At 40.4% G+C, this 19,513-nt stretch overlaps 1 protein-coding gene across 4 annotated transcripts in view; it reads left to right on the forward strand.

Annotated features, from left to right (window-relative positions):
- The window catches only part of VGLL4 (vestigial like family member 4), a 90,686-nt gene that overhangs the window by 54,494 nt on the left and 16,679 nt on the right, over positions 1-19,513 (forward strand). For all 4 annotated transcript variants that reach the window (XM_032193918.1, XM_032193917.1, XM_032193921.1 and 1 more), the window contains one exon: positions 10,948-11,137. In XM_032193918.1, the coding sequence (XP_032049809.1) occupies positions 10,948-11,137 (190 nt within the window). The remainder of the gene's footprint in view (positions 1-10,947; positions 11,138-19,513) is intronic.

The following is a 19,513-nucleotide window of genomic DNA, read 5'->3' on the forward strand; positions in this document are numbered from 1 at the left end:
GTGACCCTGCAACTTGGCCCCATAAACTGTCCTCCTCCTCCTTGTGAGATAAACAGGCCAGCTATGATTTAGACTGTGCTCCCATCTATCCCTTAGTGCCACAGGGCTGTCTTCTCTTTTCTCTAGGAATCTGACAAGCTCAGTCACTACGTAGTAGTGCTGACTGTTGGAGTGGCTGGGAGCATGAATTCAGACCCATTTTCCCCTTTGGGAAGCAAATGAAAGAATAACGTTCTCTGGTACCAGGTTTTGGACAACTGAGTCTTCAAGCAGAACAGCAGTTTTCAAGCTCTTGAACTCTGTGGTTACCTAAAATTTTCCTGTGGATCTCTTCATTTTGATTTTTTTCAATAAATCGCTTATCTTAGTTATGTGTCATGGGCCCAAGACATGTTAAAAACTGCTGTGTCAGAGGAATAAAATTAGTTTTGCCTTTTTCCTTAGTGGAATATTGCCAGGCTTGTTGGCGTTGAAATACGGAGTGACCATAAATCAGCAGAATATTGCTGAGACCGGGCTTTAGCCAGGGATGAGAGGTAACTGACATGCTTATCTTGCCCATCTGGCCAAAGCAGGACAGGTGCTGGAGGTTTGCAGTTGGATCTGCAGCATATATGAGGCCTGCAACTCCAGCAGTTACACGGGGCTTGGGGTGAGGCAGAAAGCCCACAGCCCGGTGTTGTTTCAAGCGAAGCCAGGAAAGCAACCTGGCTGCACCAAACGTTGGCCTCGGCTCTTTTCTTCCAGACCAACGGTGCAACAACCCTTGCTGAGAGCCGATCGGCACGCGATACATGGCTTAGTCACACCTTGCCCAAAATACAAATCTGGTATTCAGAAGCCTCTATTTTGAGGATGAGAAGTCCAATTATCAGACAGGTCAATGGGCCTGGTGCTCTTCTTCCCAGTAGGGATGCCTCTCTGGTAAGATTCTCGCCACTGACTGTGTTGGATGTTACCAGGAAAATATTGATAACTGAAGCACTGAGCTATTAACTCAAGCTTGATTATTGCAGTAAGTGAATTTTTCAATGGCACTTTCAAATCTGTTATCCTCAGGGGTAGTAGTGGTGGGGTTGCTTGTTCTGAAGGGCTGTCCTTTAAGAAAGAATGGTAATATTGGGGATTTTCTTATGTGTGTTCTTTATATCAGCTCTGCTACCCCCAGAGAAATTGTATGATATCCTTTCCATCTCATGAGTCACACTGCTGGCTGGGCTTTTCTAGAAGATGAAGCCTTCACAATTTTTGGTTATTAAAACACTGCATGTGAGCAACATCTGAGGAAATCTATTGCATTATGTCTCAGAAGAAGACAAAGCCAGTGGGTTGAATGTTCTGTATTAATCAACCTTGTAGTGATTATGATGAACTTAAATCTATCCTCTTACAGGCAGAGACACTGGCTGTAGCCCAGCCTACTGAGTGACTACCATCAGTTACAGTAAAGCTCTGTGCACAAGGAATTGGCAAGCTGACACATCCTCCTCTTTTTTTTTTTTTCTATGTAAATAGCATGATCAGAAGACCTTATCTTTTTTTATCTGAACAGCTCGTGTAGTTTGCTGTTGGGCTCAGAGTGCTTGACTGCTCTACACAGTTGTCATTTCACTCTCCCATTCCTTCTGTAGAAGGGATTTTGGAGCCCATTTTGAAGGACAAAGGGATTTTGTACCGTACAAAGGATTCTTTGTGGAGATGGCTTGGAATTGTTCTGCCACTGTGGAGTGCAGTCTGCAATATTCTGTCCAGCGTGATTGAAGGAGCTCTGTGTTTCTTAAATGAGTCCATTTCAGACGGGCTGCAGTCATGTAGCAGAAAACCAAAATTGGAATTGAAGTTTTTCCTCTGTTTTTCGTTAGGCCAAAGGTAGTCTTCCTCAAGAAGAGATGCCACCTCAGTTAGGAAGAGATTATCACACTGGTGACCATGAGGGCAGGAGCAGCTCCTAGTCACGTGTCTGTCCATACATGTGTGATAAAGGCATTTCTCTCCAAACTCCTCCCCTCCAGTCCTGTGGCAGGAGCAGCTTCTGCCATTTGATTGTTTGGCCACATGCCATATGCAAAAAATGCAGTAGTCTGGGCTTCTTCTTTTTTTTTTTTTTTTCTTTCTTTTTTTTTTTTTTTTAACCATTCCAAGGTCACTTGTGTGCTACAAATGGGAATCCAGTCTGGGAACTTGGCACTAAGCTTTGCGGGAGTTGCACACAATGCAGGGTTCTAAGCAGTGCCCCTACTTTTCTCCAGATCCTTTCTGGAGGCAGCCACCTGTGCGTATGTGTCTTTTAGTAACATATTCAAAATATGTTTGCTTTTGTGTTTTTGTGTTGAGATTCTTCTCAAGGTCCTTCTACCTTCCAGGCAATTTGCAGAAAAATCAAATAGCAATAAAAGAAACAGTGCTTTGAAGTGAAGTATCAGATATCAAACTTCCTTTGGAAAGCACATTTTTAGTAATGCTCTTGATTGTTTTGCACATGTAGCAAAGGAGAATAATGTGAGAAAAGGTGTTTGGAATATGCTTAAAGTAAACTACAATAAAATCTTGCTGTATATCTAATAATGCTCTCCAATTTCAATAAGTGGATATATAGATATTACATTTGCATAGCTGATTTTGCTTCAAATACTCATGAAAGAAACAATGTATGGTTTATTGGATTTAATGTGGCCATGTTACAGGAAAACATCACAAAATTAATGTCTGAAAAACAGTTGTCATAGAAGATACTGACTGCAAGGGACACCCAGTGCAATAGTATGGAGTTCAATTTATGTTACAAGATCATATCCCTCTAAGCATTGCTTAAGGAATTTCAAGAAAAGCAAGGTGCATAATCTGTTGAGAAGTCGTATCACATTCTTGCATTCTGGTCTTAGATATATTTAATCATTTTGTCTATTTTAAGTAGGACAGAATGCTGGGAAAACTTAGGTGCGCTATGCCCAAGGAAAACCAGTTAGGCAGAGCCTATGTAGGTATGGCAGTCAAAAATATTCTGAGCAAAATGTGTTGCTTCAGACCTGAGTATCTACATTGCTGTCTTCTTTTCTTAAATGCCATTTCTGTTAGTAAGGTGTGTGAGGGGGGAGGGTCAGCAAATGTTTTCTGCCTGTTTAGGAAGAATTATTCAAATCTGTGTTTTCACAAATGACTTTCCTATTTGTCGCTCTTTGCCACTGTGTGCAAATACATAGTTATGAGGTATTTAGGATGTTGAAATACTGCTTAAGCACCTAACAGTTTTGTTTTTTTTTTTGTTTTTTTTTTCCTGTTGTGACCTTGCTGTGACTTTTGAAATTTACTTTTGAAGTAGATGGCAGATCTTGGAGCTTTGATTGTTTCTGCTGAAAGACAGGCTAGTCTTTGATCCGTTCAGCTTTCCTGTCTTTTATGTTACACAGTAAGGCATTTAGCTGAGTGACAAAAGAAAGAACACCTAGGTCTGGAAACTGGCTGTCATATTGGAAAGCAACATTTTCAACGTGTTGATATGTGGTTATATTTCATTCACATTTTCATTGGCTGTTTTACACTAGTCCTTTAATAAAAATACTTTAATGGTGACAAAAATCTGTCAATCAGGCATATTTTAAAATCGGCATATCAGAAATGTGAGAGAACTGTAACAGTTTTTCAAATAGTTTAAAGGAAACTGAATCCTGATGATGTGTTTATTATTTAGGCTTTGTGTAAATAATATAGTGGCACTTTAATTACATATTCTGGACTTACTTTCTACGTTAGGAATTACTGTACCCATCAACATGGCCTTTGTTTTTCACTTTCTCAAGTGCACGTGCCCCAGTAAGCCTTCCCGTGAGGCCACAAGTGAAAGTGCCTGTGTCCTACCTTGAGCCACCAAGGGTGGAGGACAGTCACCTCCCCTTGTGGGTCTGGCCCAGAGGGACTGACCTGGGATCATAAGAGATTAAAACTGCAGGAAGGAGAAAGTACTGAGCACTGAAGAAATTTCACTGTTTCTGTACATGAGTAGGTGTTGGGATTCACCACAACTTCTAGCACTTAGGATGCAGTACGTTTTGCCAGGGATTCAATGGATCATGTGTCTTTCTGCTGACCAGTAAATACTAATCTCATGATCTTAACGCAAATACAGAAGATGAAATGCACAGCTTGCTGCAGAAAATGCAAGTGATGCTTGTCCGTTTGTCTTCACTTCTCTTCTATCTCCTACCTTATTCTTGTTGCATACCTGGGGCTGTGCTGCTGAGCAGGGCTAGGCGGCCCGTGTTCAGGGCCGTGCTAAGGCAGGTGTGCCTTTCTGTGCCCACTCTTACTTGGTGGCTCTACTTAGCACAGTGGCTCACCTTTCTTTTTTGTGTTCCTCTGTAATGCATCAAGCAAACATAAAAATTGTAACTTGTGTTAACTTTTAGTCCCTCGTAATTGACTTCAAATGTTTGATACAGGAGAGCTGGCAAAAAGGTCAAGAAAGGAGTGTTCTTTGGGATCAACCTTGTTTTCTGAGCCAAAAAAAATAATCAGTCAACCGAGGGAAATCTTTTTGTGATACTGATGGTAACAAGTATTGTGGACATTATTGGGACTAGTTATTTGGAGATTAGTGTAAATTAGCATTGATTGCATTTCAATCTTGTCTGCCAGATAACTGGTGTCTTTTTTAGCCATAGTTGACACGAATGCAGGCACTTTAAACAGAAGACAGGACAATTGTTTAGACTGCTAGCTCAGAGAGGTGTTGCAAGAGTTAGCTAGGTGGGCTGTTATCTTCAAGGGAGATTTTCAGAAATCTCAGGTAGTCTCATGCTCTATAATTAGACCTAAGCCTGAGTTCATTGTTGTGTTGGATCTCAACACAGCCCCACAGTCACAATTGTTGAGGTGTGAAAATTGAAATTTGACAGAGGAAATAAGCGTACTTGGGGATTAGTGTTATGACATCAGGGAGCTCTGCCAGACTGGAGCGTTAGAATTTGCTCCAGCCTGCCTTCCTTATGGCATATTTGCCACCCTTCTCTTTTCCATACTGTCAACCTCATGCCTATTTACCGAGATATATCTTTATAGTTATTATTATTCTTATTTTACTCACAACCAAAAGTGTATTAAAAGGAGGCTCTTACAGTAGGTACCTGGTTAGCATGAAAAGAATTTGTTTCAGCCTTAGTCTGAGTGGCCAGCAGAGACTTTTTACTTCTCTTATGCTTATGAATTAATTCGTAGAATTGAATCACCTATCCATATAAGTCTATTTATATACAGAGAGTATGTGCTATTTTTGTACAGCTGTGCTGTTACAGTCTCATGAGACAGAATATAAGATGATGTAGTCAGTTTTTCATAGTACATTTGAAGGAGCAGTTACAGTTAGGTTTGGGGAGTCCATTTTTCCATTCTATTACGATTTAGTGTTTTGTATACAATTCAGCATTTTCAAGGCCAATTAAGTTGAAATTTACTTTAGCCTGTGCTACTTAGCAATGATGAACAAAGATGCGGATCCTCAAGCAACCATGCCTGTGCTTTGTAAGTGCTTTCATAGCACCTAAATTCTGACTCCTTACATTGTGCAGTCTTTTGGACAAGAGAGGAGGAAAAACTGGGTGGAGGTGATTGAATGCAGAGGTCACTATTTTATGTTCTTGCTTGCAATGTCAAGCATAACGTGTCCCTCACTGGCAAGCACGGTCAGATGGAGGAGCCAGAATAGAACAGTCAGTTTAATCACTGTATTTTGTTTTTGGCCATGGGTTTTCTGGCATACACATCTCTGCACAGTGGTAGCCAGAGCGTGGTTCCAGGAGTAATAAGTGCCTTTCATATGTTTTGTAAGCTGATGAGAGCAGGCTTTTACCAATTTTTCCTGTAAATGTGTATGTGATTTTTTTGGTTTCCTAAATTAGCTTTTTGTCATCTTGCAAGAAAGTCTGTTAAAATGTGTGTCAAATATGTGCATTAGTGAGGTTGCTGCTGAAAGAAGTCTATCAAGTGTAACAAAAAAATATTTTTCCAAGATCTGGTTTCATAGCAAGTGTTTTACGATTAGGCTGTTCTCATTAATACTTAATTCTTTGTTTTTCCTGTAGTTTGCTGGTTTATTATACTCTCCAGGTAGGCCTGGTTTTATATACTTCAAAGCAAATACAAGCTACTGTGACTTGTTTACAGCATTTGGCAGAGTATTTCTCATAATCAATTCTTCCTTAAGCTAAATCATACCTTTTATCAAAACTGCAATCCAGAAATAATGTAGTGATACAACATCATATTTTTACTACTTTTGTTTGCATAGGGTTAGAGAAATGTTCTGCAGTTATAAAAGTAATATTATTTGTGGCTGCTTCTTAGGGTATCTTTTATCATGAAACAAAGATTTACCGCTGAGGAGTCCGAAAGGATTAATTAATTTGCTTTGGTCATGCAAGTGAAGTAAATCTGCCTTAAGTTACAGTCTTGTAAGACAACAGCCTAAATATTTCACGCATACTTAATTTCTGGGGAATTTCACAATTTCAAAGATATCGCTCCTTTTACAATGTATAATATGCTGGGATAATGCCTAACCTAGGCAGTTGACAAAATCAGCCTATTAATTCAGTGGTACTACATTGTGATTCTTAGTGGTTTTGATAACTTAGTGAATTGAGTAATCTGCAGTGACTTCCCTGCTTGATATCTTGTATCTCAAATCAAGTGATTTTTGTTCATGAATTGAAAATTTAATGTCATTTTTCTCAATTCATGTTGGCACAGACTGACTTCTGTATTTGAAATAATGGAAGAAGATATGCAATAGTTCATGAATTCGTTTGAGTTTATTTACAATTTAATCTCATCGTGATTGTAGGAGTGGAAGATGAAACAAGTTTCATTATATAGTACCCTTTTCACATATATATATAGCTTTTGTGAATGTCCTGGCCTTTCAGAAGAAATATTTCATACATCCTGATGCTAAATTTTGGTCTTGGACCAGTAAAGAAAACTGCCCTTGAAGATCTTCATGTACTATTGAATCCTGGGAATGTCTGGCTTTAAGAACATGAGGTAACTCCTTTTTACTAATGAGAGTTTGTCTGCATGAAGATATTGGAAAAAGAAATTAAAAGTGTAATGCGTGTTAATTAAAGTCTTTTAAACACTCATGCCTATGATTTTATTAATTAGTAGAGTGGCCTGAGGTCATGGTAATTCAGTCCAAGTTCTTAAAGGTAGAGACCCTGCTGATACACACAACTCATGGCTTTTTTGCAAAGTTAGTGAGTCAGGAACTTACTCTTGGGACAAATTTGTTTGTCAGATCCTAAGTAAAATGGCCAAGGGTAGTGCTTGGATTTTCTTTCTTTTTTTTTTTTTTTTTTTCCCTTCTGTTTCAAGGTCTGTATCACGTCAATCTTCAGCTGGAAAGATGAAGCCTTTCATTTCTGGATTGTAACTAATGCTCAGATTTTATGGATGAATGGTAGCCAGCAGGAGAGAGGAAACTGGGAGGGGGAATAGGATATGGTAGCCATTTCTTCGTGCAGAGCTGCTAGGTCAGAGAGGAAGGAAGCTAGCTGCCAAAATAGCGTATTTTTTTTCCCCACTCTTTGGTAACTCCTGGAGTTCTCAGACATACTTCAAGACTTCTCTGGTGTCTTGCTGTCAAATCCACACTTGTGAAAACATGACTTTTGCTGTTGTGATGTTTGTATTGCATGGATGTTTCAGTAGGGACGCAGATACTGCTGACTGAACTACAAGAGAAACACAAATAATGTTAAAGATTCAGCTGTCCTGGTGGTGTTTATGTCTGAAAAGAGACATGCTGTTTTTACAGTCATTTAGTTTGCTTGTGTTGGTTTGAATCACTTTCAGTTTAGGCTCCTAAGTGGTTAAAATAAAGAACATTCTTGCTGACTGCATGAACTTCTGTCAAGTGAGTGTGCTACTGCAGTACTGGGATATAGGCAGACACGACGTCACGTTGTTATCTGGGTTTTGCTTGTTTGTGTTTTATCATGTTGCCTAACTTTAAGAAAAAAAGAGAGACTGGTATGAACAGTTGTACACAGAAGTATCTGAAAGCAGCAGATCTAGAGTGCCTTACACCAGCTGCTTACTGAAACAAAGCAAGTATTATGAGAGGCACAATAAATGTGTTTGCTATCTATGCTTTTGGTTGCAGTGCAGACACAACCCTTCACAATAATGAATTTTGAAGACTGGAGTTTAGACTTGGGGAATTTTATAAAACACAGTTGTTTTATCAGAGTGTTGTTTTGCCAGTTGTATGATGTGAGTCTGGTTACCATGGAGTGTGGTCAGCTGGGGGAGACAAATCCAGTCAGAAAAGCAGCATTTTGTGTCACAGACTCTGCTGTGGTTTCTCCCTCTCTGGTTTAAATTCAAGTTTGGGAAAGTAGTGGGGGAAGAAGTCGTCTTTTATTTAAATATAAAGCAGTTCTAGCCCTAATCAAAATTACAGGCCACAGGAGAACTCCCAGTGCAGTACAAATGCAGTATATTTGTGTGTGATATACCCCCATGTGCAATGTAGAGATATTTTCCCTCTGGATCTCACCCAGTTATCTGGACTCTTGTGTTTGGTGGTGTTCCCTGCTTGCCTTGTGCCTCAGGGTGGGCTGCATAAAGTGCTCAACACCAACCCCTTGGGTCTGCTGAGGAAGAGCTGCACAGCTCTGGCCGCTCCTGGAAGAGGCAGAGGTGATCAGAGCTCCTCCTGCCCTCCGCTGCTCGCTGCCCCCTGGCCTCGTTAAGCTGAAGCTCCGTTCATTTGAAGAATTCTATGTCTTAGAAAATTTTGTCTTTTTTGTAAACCCCAGAGTCAGCCTTACGTGGCATTTAGGATGGCTGCGTTCTTGCCGGGAGCAGCCTAGGAGGTCAGTAGGAAATAGGTGCCAACCTGAAATTTGCGACTTCTCTACTGGAATTCTGTGTTCAAGTCCTCAGAAGTGATCTGGGACACTGCAGAGAGAGTGACTGTATATGGGCGGGATGAAAGCATCACAAACCTTAATTGATAGAAGTTTTATCTTTTGACATGGGTATTAACTTTCTTATCAAGGAGAGAGTTGAGAGCGATTCCTTGATTTCACCGAGACAAATTGGTATGATGCGGTTTACTTCTGAAGTTGAATAAGTTTGTGTCACAATATGATCACTATCTAGGCAAAATGTAAAGGCTGAAGAAAAAAAATACAGAAATTGTATTGATAGGAAGATTATTTCAAACGAGGGGTCTTTTTGATAAAAGCTTCTCTTGAGATAGGTCAGTGCTTGGGGAGTGTGGGGGTCTTCCCAACTAACCCTTCAGTTGTTTCAAACAGAAGGGGTCTGGATGCCTGTCTGAGAGCATCTGCACTAGGGCACAGTTTTTACTATTTAGAGCTGAGATGGAAAGTTCCAATTTAGGTCTGGTGCCAGAGTCTTTAATAGAAATCATGACTTGTGGTGTATTATAGGTCAGTGTATATTTGCTAGTTTATATTATGCTGACTAAATTGGCAAAATGCTTATTTTTACTGGTAAACATTCAGGAGGTTTTCTCCTCACTCGTTCTTTTTCCAACAAAATAGTATTTGTTGTGTGTGGAATTAGGTCAACGTTTTATAAATCGTCTGCTTCAGTGATGATGTGAAAATGTGTGGTGGCATACAAAGGTTTCTATTCTCAGGTACCTCAGGACTGTAGATGAAGTTAACTTTATCCTAATTTTAGTTTTGGAAATTATGGCCATGTAAAAAACAAAATGCTTCTGGCAGCATAGGAAAAATACAAATTTTAAACTCTAGCAAAAGTAGCTGTTTCAGGGATATTACCAGAATAGGGAACGCTGTTCAGTTTAATTCATCTTCAAGCCCCCCTTCAGAGCCCCCAAACTTTTTTCTTTTTTTTTTTCTTTTTTTTTTTTTCTTTTTTTAAACATTTCTACATCCCTATGAGGTCTAAATATGACCTGTGGCTGTAAGGATGTGAGTTCCAGTAAAGTCCATAACTGTTGATGAAATGCAGCACTGTGCTTCAGGCTACACATTTAGTGAGACATTTAATTGAAATGGGAAAAATACTATGGTCACATTTAATGCATGCTTAGTAACATTATGTGGACGTGTTTATACGCAAGCTAATTGTATCATTTCTGGAATTATTTATATGTAACTCCCACATGCTGTGAATGGCATTTTCTGATTAGTGTTATCAGAAAATATATAAAATTTATAAACTACTGAGTACTCTAACACCAGTCTGCCCGGTGGAAAAACAGCTTTCTTAGAATTGAAATGTTATGATTCTTCTGCTGAAAAAGTGTGCTCATCTGTATATTGCACCAAACATAGTTTAAAAGTATGGAGAAGGACATTTAAGGACAAATTTACACTTGCATCAGCAAGTTCCATTTTCCCCCCTAATTTTTACCTTGCATAGTTATATACCAGAGAAGCTTGTTTTGGACAGCTTTTTATAAAAAGAATAATTTGAGAATTTGAACGCTTATTCAGTTTTAGATCTTGCATATTTGGCATAAATGTGAACTGTAGTCCTGGAATTTATACCACAACCATAAGAAAAGGAACAAAGCGCATTTCATTGCAAATAGTCGTGCTTTGCAGAATGAGGTAATGAAAGTTCAATGTTGGAATGGCAGCTTGTAAGAAGGAATGCTTCTGAATAAAAATACTGTTAGAAAGATGTGTTAGCTTAGCCTTTCAGATTATCTGGGGGTGAGCTGAACCCTCTTATATTACCTTTTTTCAACGGTTGCTTTGTTCCAGTATGAAGCACTAAGGTATGGCTTATGATGCCTTGCTTCTCCTGCAACCATGTCTCAAATATGACTGTGCACAGCTGACATCTGTTTGGGAAATTTTTATACAATAATGTTTTTTAAAAAAAAAAACCCTACTATTTTACTTGTTTTCCCTGTTGTGTTCATCCTCACTTGTCTTCTTCCTGTAGGTGAAGCAGCTCTAAGAGGTGAGCCCAGAATGCAGTCTCTTCCAGTATCCTCTGCTCTAACCAACCATCGAACAGGCCCTCCTCCTATCAGCCCCAGCAAGAGAAAGCTCAGCATGGACCAAGGGGATGAGGAGCTAGACTGTGAAAATGAACATGTTTCTAAAATGAGTCGAATGTTCAATCCACATCTGTAAGTGTCTTGCTTTTATTTCCTCTGGTTCACAGAATCTAATGCTATCCTCTTCATCTCTGTGCATGCTAAACTTTGTGCTAGATTTTTCCTTTGTTCCAGATTGTACGGAAAATCTGCACAAAGGCTGTTGTGATTAGATGGGTGATGACTCGTTTTGTTTTGTTTGCATACAACAGAAAGAAACAGGAATTAGTTTAATGTAACTATTTGTAACAAAACAGAAGTTCTCACCTTGAATTTTTAAAGCATTGTTCATTTGTTCTTTGTAATCTGCTCGTTTCACTTCCCCAGATTCTGAGCAGTCTGTACTCTGGGGGTGGGGAAGCAGGAGGAGGAGAAACAGAAGTGGTTTGCATTTTTCAGAGGCCAGGAGATTGTGAGCCAGCTGCTCTGTAGTCTGCCTTGACAACTGGGCAAGCTGCAGTTGTTGCTAAACATTACTTGCGTGATTGCGCTCCAGCTCTGACAGTTGGATGTGGAATGTTTCATACAGGTAAGGTGTTGATGAGTTAGGTGCATGTGTTGGGTAATCATCAAATGCCATTCTTGCTGTGTGCTCATTCCTGGGAATGCAGGTCTGGTTGGCATGAAGTACAGGCTTAAAAAATTCCTTTCATTCTTGACTGGAGGAAGTGATCAGAGCAGTTCAGCAGTCCAGGGCAGCCTGATAGCTGAGCACTGTTCCCTGCTGCCTCAGCTCGTACAGCCTCTGCATTCCTTACATTCCACTCTGCTGTGGACTGTTGTGTTCAGTCATAAGATGCGGACAGAGGTATTTATCCTCAAATAAATCACCATAGTGTTAGTCAGAGGCTGGGCCTGTAGTCTGCAGTCTTGGAATTTGTTACAAATCAGGAATCCAGCACTGAAGTAATGCAAAACAATAAAAGCTCACAAGCAGGGAGAGACTTCTCATTTACAAGATACCTTCTTCTCTCTCCTAAAAAACTTAACTATTTATAGTCTTTTCTTGGCACTGAAAATGGTGGTACTGGAAAGAACCATATGCTCTATTTCTGTGGCATACATACATGACAGAATTGAAGAATTTTATGGCATTTTTGAATTACTATGTAACTTGGTGGGAAAAGATGTGATTTATAAAAATTCATATGCTGGTGATGAAATAAAACACAGCTGGCAGTTACATACATTATAACACTTTATACAGTGGAGGCCATAAAAATAATGAAGTCTGAACCAACAGACTCGTGTGCAACCATAGTTCTAAACTAAAAGATGCAGGCAGTTATTTCACGTGATCCCTTAGACATATTTTAAAGCTGCATACTCTTTTCCAGTGTGGTGCATTTTTACTCAATAGATTATTTCATATATGAAATGTTTGTCTTCTGATAATAAAAGGCAGTGGTGGTCTGCCTAGTATTCGTGTGTGATGAGTCTTAATCTATTTCAATTAAACCTTCAACTGCATAGGAACCACAATCTATCATGGCATACACAGGCCATCTTTTTTTCCACCGTATTTTATAAGTTCAATTTGGCTGCAGCTCTTTCAACTGAGTATTACAAAATCTTGAGCTTTTACAGTATATCTGAAATTGCTGAATATTTTTCAGAAAAGATTGCAAATGTTCTCTGAATTTTACTGCTGTTTCCCTAACACCACCGCCAATAAAGTTGTCTTTTTTTTTTTTTTTCCGTTCTGGTTTAACTATAGAAGTGAATTATTCAAACTTTGTGGAACTTTCCCAAAAATTCTGGAGATGGGAAGTGTGTTGTAGAAGCTTGATTTGCTTGCACTAACCAAAAGTTAATTTGGAGAAAGAAAGAATTATTTCATGGAGCACAAATAATGGTGGTCCAATTGTAGTGACTTCGAGCTTCTAAAGTTCAGTTTTGATAACGTTCAATTTAGAAAAGCAAATCCATAAGAGATGCCCTTATCACTTATATAGTGTAATCTGGAGACTAGATGGCACAGTATCTTTGGTGGCAACAAATGCATTTTTGTGACTTGCAGTCACAAAGATGAGGTTTAGCGTCTGTATTTTGAGCTTTTCAGCGTGAAGTCTCCTGAATGCACAGGAGGAAGGAGTTGGTGACACAAACCCTGTTTGTGGGCACAGCAGCCTCACCCAATATCAGGGCTGCAGGCTGCGCATCTTTGCCACATAGTGCTGTTTGAATCCTTACTCCTTTAGCTGAATGTCTTCAGTTATTCTAACTGTCCAGAATGGACAGATCTTTTTCATCTGGAAGGCAGTGCTTGGAAGCCAAAGTCTTTAAAACCACAAGCATCTCTTGTTCAGACATCTGGGTCTTTGTGATCATCTTGGTGGAACTGTGAAGCAGTTGAATATTCATCCTCTTAACACCAGCATATTGTGGGTGGAAATGTAATTAAATAGGACAAGAACTGTGTGCTGTGGTTCATTATAGATGGCAGAATGTTAGCAATTTGATGTTAACTCTTAGGTACCGGTATCCTAGCATCTCAGTCACTGTGCATCAGTGGGAATGAATCCATTTACATGCTTTGGTTATTAAACAATTCCAACCTTTTGTTCTGAAATTTAAAGCTTTGAGATATTCCCTGCTCAGGTATAACTGCCTTATGTATTTTCTTTGATTAGGTTCTTTCAGAGTTGTACCCGGGTTTACTTTTGTTGTGGAAAAACACAACTTCTGGAGTAGGGCAAATCACATGCCCTGGCAAACTTCTTATGTTTCTAAACTATGTAACGTAACTCCTGTGCACAAAACAAATTTATCAAAGTCTCAGTTTTTCAGAGGAGATAATTTTTGGCTTTAGGATATCAAAATACACTCAAGACCTTGCAAGACTAATTTTTAAAAGTCTATACTTTGTGGCTGTGTATTGGACTGTATTTATACAGCTTTTGTATTTTTGTGGTTGTAGAGATTACACCCATTAACTCCTCACTTGGGAAAAATGAATGCTCCTACCTCAAAATAAAACCCAGGCACTGTAATATGAAATTCCTTTATTTGCATTGCATGCTTTCTTGTCTCTCAAATGCTTTTTTTTTTTAAACGCACTCAGTAAAGTATAATCCTGCTGAACTAAAATGTGCTTTGTACCGTACTTTATTTTCTGCTGCTTTGTAAAGGAGAGGCGAGTTTATTTAATCCCCAAGTTGGAACATGCCTCTGTTTTTGTATGACCTCACTAAATTCACCTTGATTTACAGAAGAGTAATTAGGAACTTGATTTATGTAAGAATTACAAGTATGGGTAAAGTGGCTGGAGCTATACCAGTCCTCCCTAACAGATGAAGCTTCTTTGTTACATTTCCAAGGTGTATTTAGCATTTCATGGCAAGCCCTGTGTAAAATTAACCATATCTGGGCTTTGTGATGTAAGTGGAGCGCGAGTGAAGCGTGTTGTACCTTTAAGTGAAGGTCTCAGGCCTGACCTATGTTATGTGGGTTTCTTGTTTGTCAGGCTGGAGGCATTTTCTCATTTTCACAGTTCAGCTGAAAACAAAGGCCTCCTTATCCTTGCAGGGAGCTCTGAGAGCTGACATCAGCCTTTTCCCAGCAGGCATCATCTCTGCCTTAAGAGTCCTCGCAGGGAGCTGAGGGCTGATAAGTTTCTGCTCATGGCACTTTGTTTGCCAAGGAGCAAATAACACCAGTAAATGCCAAGAGCACAAAAATCTTTTTTCTTTTTCTTTTTCTTTTTCTTTTTCTTTTTCTTTTTCTTTTTCTTTTTCTTTTTCTTTTTCTTTTTCTTTTTCTTTTCTTTTTCTTTTCTTTTTTCTTTTCTTCATTTGACTTTTTCTTTTCTCTCATTTTTTTTCTTCTTTCTTTCTTTTTTAAAAGAAATGACACCAAGCTGTTTTTGCTTCTCTGGCTTTTACTAGGAACTAGAAATTAGTAACTTAACTGCATTTGGACAAGGGACAGTTATGGGTAATAGTTTATAGCTGTGGTGTGGCAATTTTAAAATAGTTTGTATGCTAGCAAATTGTGGTTTCAAATCAGTGTATTTACAGTTGAAATGAATTTGTCACAGACATCTTCAAAAGCATTCGGATTTTGTGTCACTGGTGAAATTGTAAAACTGGCCATTTGAATGTGTTTTGGAAGAATACTAGTATTTTTGTTCTTTGCTTGTACAGCACGTTGTGCTGAATGTTAGCATTTTTGGTTTGGGGCTGTGTACAGTACATACAGTACTATGAATGAAATATTTCTCTTGATCGGTTGGTCTCAATTGCTATTTGGCATGGTGGCATAGGATCACAATATTAATTTCTATATGAAAATTACCATTACAAAATTTTGCAGCCATTAAATTAGAAGGCAAAGGCAGCGCCAGGGGAGGCTCGGGCTGGGCCTGAGGAAGGGGTTCTTCAACACGGGGTGGCAGGCGCTGGCACAGGCTGCTGGGGAGGTGGCCAACAGATGCCCCAGGCCTGGTGGCGCTCGAGGCATTTGGTGATGCCCTCAGTGATAACCTCAACTTCTGGTTAGCTCTGCAGTGGCCAGGCGGTTGGACTCAATGATCTTTGAAGGTCCCTTCTGACTGAACTGCTCTGTTCTATTCTAAAAGAAAGGTCTACACATGAATAATTTATTTTAATGTGTATCGCTTAAGATAATGTTTAGTTTTAGACCTAGCCAAACAGACCCAGACACTTCTGTTTCAAATTATAGGTTGTGTCTTCACTTTTGTTACAGTGAAGAACCATGGCAAATCTGATTCATAAAGCCAGGCTAATTTCCTGGAGTTTGGAAGCTGCCATGGTGTATCATGAGTTTCTTACCATGAATATCCAATGGATTATACTATAATATAACACTATAGCAGAAATTACCTTGGTGCCATTTTTATTTTTTTTTAAATCTGTCTTAAGCTGTCCTAGAAGTTACCTGGATTTGCAAATCACAGAAAAATTCAGGTTAGGCCTCAGGAAATCATTTCATCCAACCTCCTGCTTGAAGCAGGCTCAGCTGTATTCTCTCCAAGCATGTAGTAGCTCAAGGCAAGGAATTTTGTGTAAGATCTGAAGTACTTAATAAACAATATTCCTTTTAATAGGAGGACCCCATTACTTTCCTCCACACTGTTTTCTGAGCTGGGCTGAGAATGCATGGTTGAAATGCTCTGCAGAAAATCAGGTCCCTGTGGTGGAAGTGGCTGGCTTCAGCTCCAAGCAGGGCTTGAAAAGATTTAGAACTGGGTTGCAGACGTACTGTGGCAGTTTTCAGAAATGGTCTTTGCTGCTAACTACCCCTTTTTGTTTCCAAAATTCATGGGATATTAAGAGGTATGTTTACACTGTCATTTTATTGTGACAAATTGGAATTAGGAAAACAAAACAAAACAACTCAGAACACCCAATGTCTCTCATTTGCTTGCAGGCATCTTCACTCACTTCTTCTGGCATGAACATATATGCCTTTGAAGTATTTTAGGGATTAACCTGGTGTTTTAAAAGAGATTCTGCTGAACTTGAAATTCTCTGTATTTCTAGTGGAACTGGTACAATGTGGCTGTTGTTGATTACAGTGGTCAAAGGATTACATAGCAGGTTTCAAGTTGCTTTTCCAAGTTTTTTCTTTTGTCTTTTTTTGTCCTTTCTCCAATGCATTCTTTGAATGGTGGACCAAACCAAAATCAACTGGATGTATTTTCCTAATTATTAATGGAGATCACTCACTACACAAAGTTATTCTTTTCAACAAATATAGATTAAATTGAACCTTCATGGACTGACTTAAAATAGCTAATGTGTCTGAGTTAATATTTAACGCTGAGTTTTGCAGAAGTTCTTTACCAAGGGGGCATTTCAGAAAATGCTCAAGTCCCTTTCAGTTCAGGAGCCCGTAGCCAAACACAGTGAAAGGCTGGGTATGGATGGTTTCAGGGTTAAAAATTGATTGAGAGCCTATCAGTTGTGCACAGAAAGATCTAATCTGTCAAAATTTTGAGCAATTTTTACGTACTTGGAGAGAAGAAAACAAACAAAACCAAAATAAAACAGGCAGGATTAGTTTAGGTCTCTCCACTTTTCATGTGTCTCCCATTGCAAATGGAAAGGTTTTGTTAGCTAGTTCCAGAACCCTACTTCTGTATAATGTTTTCCACGTTAACTTTCCTTCTTTTTGTAAAGTAGCATGAAGCTTCCATAGGCATTTGTACGTTGGGTGTCCAGGCTGCCCTGTGAGGTGAAGAGCCGTGTCCTCGTCTCGGAGGCACCAGTGCAGGGCCCAACCCGCTCACCGGAGCAGCAGGGCAGGCTGTGTGTGCGGGAATACAGCACGAATCCCTCGAGCCCTGCTCTTGGTTTCTTATCCCAAGGGGCCGTTCTTTGTTTTCATTAATGGGAAATTTTACATCGCAGAAGTTATGTATCTACACCGGGGTGAAATTCAACACCGGGCCAAAAGCCTGATATCTAGCGAGAGGCAAGAGAAGAACCAGTAACATTTACAAACATATTCTAGATGTATATCATAACCATATGGAAACAAAGGTTTAATCTCACATTTTTATTTAACCGTTTTCCCAGATGTTTCCTGCAGTTTGACAGATGTACCATTTACTAGAAAGTTGCGCTCTGGAGAATTAGAGTGTTATGGACACGGTTGCTATAGACAATGACTCGGGAAGGGGAAGAATCGGAATAAAACGCTACATTAATTTCTACTCGAAGAAGGACGTTTTTTTTCCCCCCGGGCTGAAGGCGCTGCCGGCCCAGCCTCCTTTCGTTTTCTCTCCCGCCGCGGCTCCCGGCCCCGCCGTGCCGGGACTCTTATCGTGACGAGGGGCGGGCCCCGCGCCGCCGCCGCTCGCCAAGTCCGTGAGGCCCCGGGGGGGGCGCGGCGCTGCCGGCCGCGGGCGGTGCCGGGCACGGGGCGGGCCCTGCGCCCCGCCGGGCCGCCTGTCGGCGAGGGCTTATCGCGACAGAGGAGCGCCGGGGAAGCGAAGGGGCTCGCCGCGATTGAAGTGCGGAGGCTTTGACCTCAGCCGTTTGGCCGCTTCCCCCGGTGGAAAATTCTGCTGGAAGCCGCCGCGCTTTGTAGTTGCCGTGCTGTTGAATAAACGAGATCGCCGTGGCCACGCTGCCTGCACAGTGCTCACATGGCGCCTCCAGCACCACAGACTGACGCTGCAGCACAGCAGCGCTCCATAGGTGCCTGTCCACAAGGTACCCGTGGTGCCCAGCTAGGTACAGGTGCCCACCTAGGTAGATGCTGTGCCCAACTAGGTAAATAAAACACCCAAAACACGAGCCCAAAGCTCCCTGTTTGCCCACTGCCCACGGGCCTAAGCCCGGAGCTGGGCTTCACGCGTCCCGTCACAGCGCCAGAGTGCGGAGCGCCTGGTTAGGAGAGGAGAGGGGGGAGGTGGGATGATTTCTACACGCCATGAGAAAAACTTTCCAAAACATCTGGGAGAAGTCTCAGAACACACTAATTACTGCTTCATGTAGCCTTTAATGTGGCACAGATGTACAGTTGCTGCAAATAATGGGGCAGTCGCTCATTGCAGTCAAGTTAAGGTCGGTTCCCCTGCTCCTATCAAAGTCCTGCCGTTGTGTTCCTTGGCCCTCGCTCATGGCCTCTGTGGGCACGCGTTGCTTCATCCCATCTGAGAGAAGGAGCGACGCTTCCTGACCCTTGCTGTCACAGGTTTCACATCAGTAACATTTAGTGTTCACAAATCAGTCTTTTTGGAAGGGTGGAAACAGAAAGCCCAGATGCTTTTTCATGTGATCTGTTTTTTCTGACTGAAGGTTCCCCTAAGCCAGAAGCGAGGTGAAGCTGTTGACTGCAGAATTTGACAACCTTTGGCTTGGGCACTTCGAAAGCAGGAGTAACTGATGTGAGGTGCTGCTGCTGTGGCTGCTTTGGTTATCAGCTTCTCACAGGAACTATTTTACTATATTGCTAGGAGTAGTTGTGCAAAATGTAATGAAGCTGTTAGTGCATTTATAGTGCTTCTAGAGGTTCCAGTAGTTCAGATTTTATTAGCAATTACAAACAGTTTCAATAAAGTTTTAATGAAATGTTTATTTGTTTTATAAAACAGCCCATGAAAAATCTTTAAAAAAAAATAAATAATAAAGTTATTTAAACACTATTTCTTGTCTAAAGGTCTAAAGCCTGGTTTTTGGGTATTTTTGAAATCTCTGTCTGAAATTGAATGAATGTGCATTCTCAGCTTTCCCTGCTTCACATCTGCTAACATTACATTGTGCATCTGATGGAGAGAAACCATAATTTCTAGGCATTAATGATCCAGGCCCATTTTCCTTTTTCTCTTAAGAATTGTTCATGCTGGAAAACAAATCTCTATAATCCTATCTCCTGACAATTTGACACAGTTAATTCCAGCACTCTGACCTTATTTCCAGAATAGCTTGTGTTGTTAAA

This window comes from Aythya fuligula, chromosome 10 (genome assembly GCF_009819795.1).
Source record: "Aythya fuligula isolate bAytFul2 chromosome 10, bAytFul2.pri, whole genome shotgun sequence".
In the NCBI taxonomy this organism is placed as follows: domain Eukaryota; kingdom Metazoa; phylum Chordata; class Aves; order Anseriformes; family Anatidae; genus Aythya; species Aythya fuligula.